Here is a 6,059-nt window from a genome sequence, read left to right on the forward strand (position 1 = left end):
TGTACTTATTCATGTATTAAAGCTTCTGAATTTTTCTATACTGATACAACGTGTATAATCATTATTGTTTTCATCACTAAAAGATCAATACAATGTATAACTCACAAATTGTTTTTATATAATATTATTTTCAGGGAAGACTAGACTTAAAAATGAGGTAAAATGTTTAGTAATGTATGAAAAAATTAAATTAGGCTTTTAATATGTATGATAATTTTGATTGAGCATGCAATATTGCAGAATAACCTTTACACTAGTAAATGAGAAAACTGGAATTTAAAAAAAAAAAAACAAAAAAGAAACAAAAAAATAAAGCTATTTAAGATAAGCAAGTCATCTCAAAGACTTAAACTAAAGATTGTACATCACAAAATAAAAAGGGAAACAATTCATGTGTAAACATTTTCACTACTAAACAGAATGAATTTCATCCATTGATAAACAACTTAAAACTTAAAAGTGGTTACAATCTTATCAGAAAAATTTATGCTTAATATTGAGACGGGTTATCAAGGGAAGTGTACATCACAAATGGACCTCCCGCCCTCACCGGCAAATGACTGAAACGTCTGGACAAGAGTTGTATTTGAAATCTTATCCTAAAATTAACGATGAATCTTCCGTTGGCAAAGAATTTCTACATAAAACGACGAGATCCGCACTTACCCATGTTGGGTGTCTACCAATACCATTGATATATTTTTTCCCGGGTTATGGTATTTGTTGATAATCTGTAGGTAATCCACGACGTATTGCCGATGTGTTTCTTTTTCAACTTTAACTTCTTTTATTCGACGGCTCTTGTGATATGTCAAGATATTTTTTATTTCATTGATACTAATTTGTGTTTATTTTCGACATTAAAAAACACCTTAAAATACAATATTAGCACACAAATATTGATATTTTAGTTATTGTGTTTTCACATCATCAACATGTTGCAATAAGAATATGATTGTAAATTTAGTAGTAATATATACACAACTTGTAGTGTCCTTTGTTAGCATTTAAAAAATATGGGCAAAATTCCATTAGTCTTTCTTGGCATGCAATCACTCGGCAAACAAAAAGGTCCATGATGTGATCAAATCATGCAACTCACTAATACCTGAGTACAACTTTTCTTGCACAAGTTACAAGTAAATCAATTCACACCCTAAAATGAATGAATTGTACAAAAATGAACACAAACAGGATCTCACTAAGCATGTTAGTTGTTTATACGACTAGGAGATAAGATACTCTTTCCATGTAGCAATCTCGTGCGCGACATCCAACATGGTCGGTCTAGTCGACGGGTTGTTTTGAGTACAAATCAACCCAAGTTTAATGAGCTCCAAAACAATGTCGTGCAATAGATTACCATTGCACGATGTGGCATTAGTAGTAATGGTTGGATAGTTCTTAAGCGTCTCTTTTATTATCGGTTCAAGCTTGTGTGGATATTGGGTCTTCACCCAGTCATGCAAGCTTGAATTTTCATAACAAAATACATCCGTAGGTCGTTTCCTTGTGACCATTTCCAACAACAAAACCCCAAAACTGTAGACGTCTCCTTGTGATGATGCTCGTCTACCCATACCGTATTCTGTATTAAAAAATATAAGATGTTAGAGATTATTATGTAACTAGAAAATAAACTTAAAAGATTTACTCATATTAAATGTATCTACTATAGGTGTTAAGATGATATTTTAGTGAATAAAATTTGGCTTGGCTCGTTAGAAATAAAACAAAACTAAAACTGACTGATTCGTAAGTAAATGCGTCAAAATTATCACCCATCAGTTGAGCTAAAGCATTACTTACCGGGAGGAATGTAACCGATTGACCCGCAAAGCAAACCGTCTGTCGAGCTAATGGAAGGGGGCCCACCGGCCGTCGGAATCTTCTCGACTTCCTCTTTCACCAATTTAGCAATACCAAAATCAGAAAGTACAGCATGCATATCATCATCAAGAAGAATATTACTTGGTTTAAGATCACAATGGGCAACCTTAACAGGTGCATAGTGATGCAAATAAGCTAACCCTTCAGCCACATCGCTTAAAATGCGAACCAACTGAACCAAGTCGACACGGATCACCCTGTCACATGGGTACAGGTGATCTTCAAGGCTCCCGTTCTGCATTAATGGCAGAACGAGAGCCTTGAAGTCAGACCTGCTACAGATCGTGATGATCCGTATCAGGTTCCTGTGCCGAATATTCTTCAATACTTCACATTCTTTATTGAAACTCGCTGTGATTTCTTCGGCTTTCACGTAACTTATAACCTTGACCGCGATCTTCGTGTTGTCTTTCAGAATACCTTTGTAAACTTGCCCGAACCGGCCCGACCCTATCAAACTTGAGCTGTTGAATCCCCCTGTTGCTTCCATGAGTTCTTGATAAGAGATTTTCGGGTAGTTTTGTTCTTTTCTTTCATCATCTTCTTCATACACACTATTCCGGCTAAACATTTTTACAAACTTCCTCTTTGATTTCGACTTGAAAACAAATGGAACCAAAAACATGAGGAGGGTTGCCATAGCAAGTAAGGTAAGCAAAACCGGCAATGGAATCAAGTGTTTCTTCCGAGGGTTTTTGCAGATTGACATCCCCGGGATCGAACTGCTGCATAGTTCGGGATTCCCGAGGAAAGAATCAATCTGCAAAAAAGGAAACGATATGTTTCCGGAGAAATTATTAAAAGAAAAGTTAAGATGTTTCAGTGTCGAAGATGTCTGGAAAGATTCTGGGATCTTTCCAGACAGTCTATTTCTGGAAACATCTAATATTTCCAGAAATGGCAGTTTCCCAACTGAACTCGGAAGTTGACCTTCCAGCGCGTTACCCGAGATATTTAGGAGTTCGAGTGCAATGCAGCTTCCGAGTTGTGTCGGAATCATGCCGGAAAAGTTGTTGGATGATAAATCCATGGCAATTACCATGTTCATTTTGCTGAGTTTCAGAGGTAACATTCCAGTTAGGTGGTTATGTGAAATGTTTAAGTACAACTTCAAGGTGCTCAATCTTGCAAATTCGGTTGGAATCGAACCCGAAATTTGATTATGTGAAAGATCAAGACTCTCCAGGTTTACACATTGTGCAAGGCTTGTCGGAATCGTTCCATTGAGCTTGTTGTTATGAAGCAAGAGTTTCCGTAGCTGAGAAAGACTCGAAAATGTGTTGGGAATCGTGTTCGAAAGTCGGTTTTTGGATAAATCAAGAAGACCCAACTTGGACACATTCCCGAAACACAATGGAATTTCACCCGAAAGCATATTATCCGATATGTATAGCCGCTCGAGTCTCGCCATTTGGCATAGTTCCTTCGGGATTGTCCCATTGAGAGAGTTGCTAGATAAGTTGAGTAGGGTGAGGTTCAAAAGATTACTGATATTGGGAGGAATCCCTCCCGATATCCGATTCTCGTCCAGATGTAACTGGACCAGACTTTGTGAAAGATTCCCGATAGTATCAGGAATCTTTCCAGAGAGTATGTTTCCAGCTAACTCGAGCTCTTGTAAATGTGGAGAGTTTGTTAAGCCCGAAAGGAACCTCTCAAGAGGACCTGAAAACCGATTGTAAGACAAATATACAAACTGCAAGTTTGACAAATTTTTCACAATCTCAAATGGTAACTCCCCTTCGAAAAAATTTGACTCGAAATCCAACCATTTAAGCTTTGTGGAATTAGCAAGTGCACGCGGTATCTGACCCGTAAGTTTATTCGACCAGACAAGTAGAAACCGCAGCTCTTTAGCGTCGCATTCTTCATTCAACGGTATATTCCCGCTAATCGAATTATTTGAACTATCAACATACTCCAAAGAAGACGACCCATTACAAAAAAGTCCGGGTGGGATTTCGCCTTCGAGCTTATTACTTCCCATATCAAGATATTGCAACCCCCGAAGAAACCCTAACTCGAACGGGATTCTCCCGCGTAGAAGATTCGACGATAAACTTAACTGCTTAAGTTCCAAAAGATACCCGATCTCTTTCGGGATGCCACCCTCGAAGAAATTTCTAGAAAGATCTAAAACCGTTAACCGGGTAAGTTTAGAAATAACCGGAGATATTGTACCGTGGAGCGAGGCTCCACTAAGGTCTAACTCTAGAACGGAATCACGATTTTCATTGCACGTGATTCCTGTCCAGTTACAGAAATGAACTTGTGAAGAGTTGTGCCAGTTTTCCAATACGTTTCCACGGTCAGAAGTGACCCTGGAAACGAACGTCTGGAGAGACGCTCGATCGCTAAAATTTCGAGCGTTTTCGTCTCCCGAGACAAGTGAAAACAAAACTAGAAAGATAAAAAAGGAAATCATGTTGTTTTGGAGATTGATGAGAGAGATTAAAAGATGAGGAAATAGGAAGGGAACAGGAGATTGATATATATACAAGTCAAGTGGAATAAAGAATGTGACTATCAATTATTAATTAACCTTTGTTTGTGGCCTAACTACGTGAAGAGGTAGGTCCCAGCAGAGCCCAGTTGGACCCGCAAGACTCACCTTGAAGAGGGACGTCTGCGCAAAGACCAACTGGTTCCGCAGGATCCACCATGCTCAGAGAGATGAAGACCTTACGCGCAGTACGCCAGCTGTTCCCGCAGGAAAAGCCTCCCAATGGTGAAGTACCCCGCCTGTTCCCGCAGCTGCGGATACAAGCCATCAGGGAAGGCTACCCGCACTAATAGTAAGGCTACACGCACAAGGCACTAACTCTCAATAATTCAGTAATGTCACCTGAAGAAGGAATGAGCAAGGCGGGAATACTCCCGCCCAAATGAGCCAGTCCGTACGCTTCTGGAGGATCTTTTGTACTATACCTGCCAAGGTATGGACAAAATAGACAAGATCTGACCAAAGCAGCTCATGAACCAATCACAGGGTGATAGCTCACTGACAACAGTACGAGGAGGAGCACGCTCTAGTACAAAATGTCACTATCAGCCGCTGCCTACTCACCAACCCTCATCGTGGCACGTACATAGCCTGCAGTTGGTGGAAAAGGAATAGTACACAGCCGGCCATGTCACTATCAGCCGCTGCCTACCCACCAACCACCAGCATGGCACGTGCGTAGCCCACAGTTGGTAGAAAAGGAATATTATACAGCTGGCTGTACCTGCTTGGAAACCTACCTTCGGCTATAAATACTCCAACACCTTGGAACGGTATGATCATCTTATCTTCTCTAGCTATTTCTCTTAGTATACGCTTATATTCAGAGCAATCTAGTCTGATTCTCACGCCGGAGGGTGGTCACAAGGAGGAACCCCCATTCTCAGTGACGAGCTCACGGTGTCTGTTTTGCAGGTCATCCGAAGAATAACCATCTTTGCCGAACCTAACCCTCGTGGGAAACATCTACTTAACCCCCAGATTATCCGTAATCTGCCCGGGGTCACTTAGTGTTTCTTCACTACGGTTCTTAATATGTGGTGGCTTTAATATTTGACTAGATAATATTAAAGTCAATGAATGAGAGTCAGCCGCGTGGGAAAACTTGGTACGCTGTATCAGCCGTTATGTACTTATGTTTATGAATGAAAGTAAACTAAAGAATTATAGTATATTAATTTAAGGTGGTCGGATAACAACTTGTTCGGAGAGATTAAGGAATGGCTGTAAGACCACCTGAAAGGACAACATTAGACAAAGATTGTATTTGTTACGGATGTGTAATTGTATAGCTTAAGTTCGTCCTACGAATTTTAGGGTCTTTTATCCATGATTGACTATATTGCTTACGTCCCCGCTCTATGAATTTTAGGGTCTTTCAACCATACCGATAGATGGTTTTCGTACTACTTAGGTCCGTCTTATGAATTTTAGGGTCTTTCATCCATGCCGATGGTGGTTTCCATATTGGTTAGGCGCGTCCTATGAATTTTAGGGTCTTTCGTCCACACCGATAGGTGGTTTCCATATTGCCTAGGCCCGGCCTATGAGTTTTTGAGACTTTCATCGATACAAACGCATTATTATCATGTAGCTTAGGTCCGTCCTATGAATTTTAGTGTCTTTTATAGTTTTATTCAATGCCAATGGATGATGGATGGCTGTA

General features: G+C 40.0%; 1 protein-coding gene across 1 annotated transcript; it reads right to left on the reverse strand.

Moving 5' to 3' along the window:
• Positions 1-956: 956 nt before the first annotated feature.
• LOC143589767 (putative leucine-rich repeat receptor-like serine/threonine-protein kinase At2g24130) lies at positions 957-4,397 on the reverse strand. The gene is made up of 2 exons (XM_077070440.1): positions 1,810-4,397; positions 957-1,588 (listed from the first exon to the last, which is right to left on the reverse strand). The coding sequence occupies exons 1-2, from the start codon at positions 4,313-4,315 to the stop codon at positions 1,227-1,229; spliced, it is 2,868 nt and encodes a 955-aa protein (XP_076926555.1). The 5' UTR covers positions 4,316-4,397; the 3' UTR covers positions 957-1,226.
• Between the last annotated feature and the right edge of the window lie 1,662 nt (positions 4,398-6,059).

This window comes from Bidens hawaiensis, unplaced genomic scaffold (genome assembly GCF_021521415.1).
Source record: "Bidens hawaiensis isolate Kalapana, Puna unplaced genomic scaffold, B.hawaiensis_p1.1 tig00037792_1, whole genome shotgun sequence".
Classification (NCBI taxonomy): domain Eukaryota; kingdom Viridiplantae; phylum Streptophyta; class Magnoliopsida; order Asterales; family Asteraceae; genus Bidens; species Bidens hawaiensis.

Bases quoted from the DNA above. Each gene is read 5' to 3' on its own strand.
- LOC143589767 (XM_077070440.1), bottom strand. From the start codon at position 4,315: ATGATTTCCTTTTTTATCTTTCTAGTTTTGTTTTCACTTGTCTCGGGA. The intron at 1,589-1,809 runs GTAAGTAATGCT...TTTTTAATACAG, and splicing joins AATCGGTTACATTCCTCCCG to AATACGGTATGGGTAGACGA.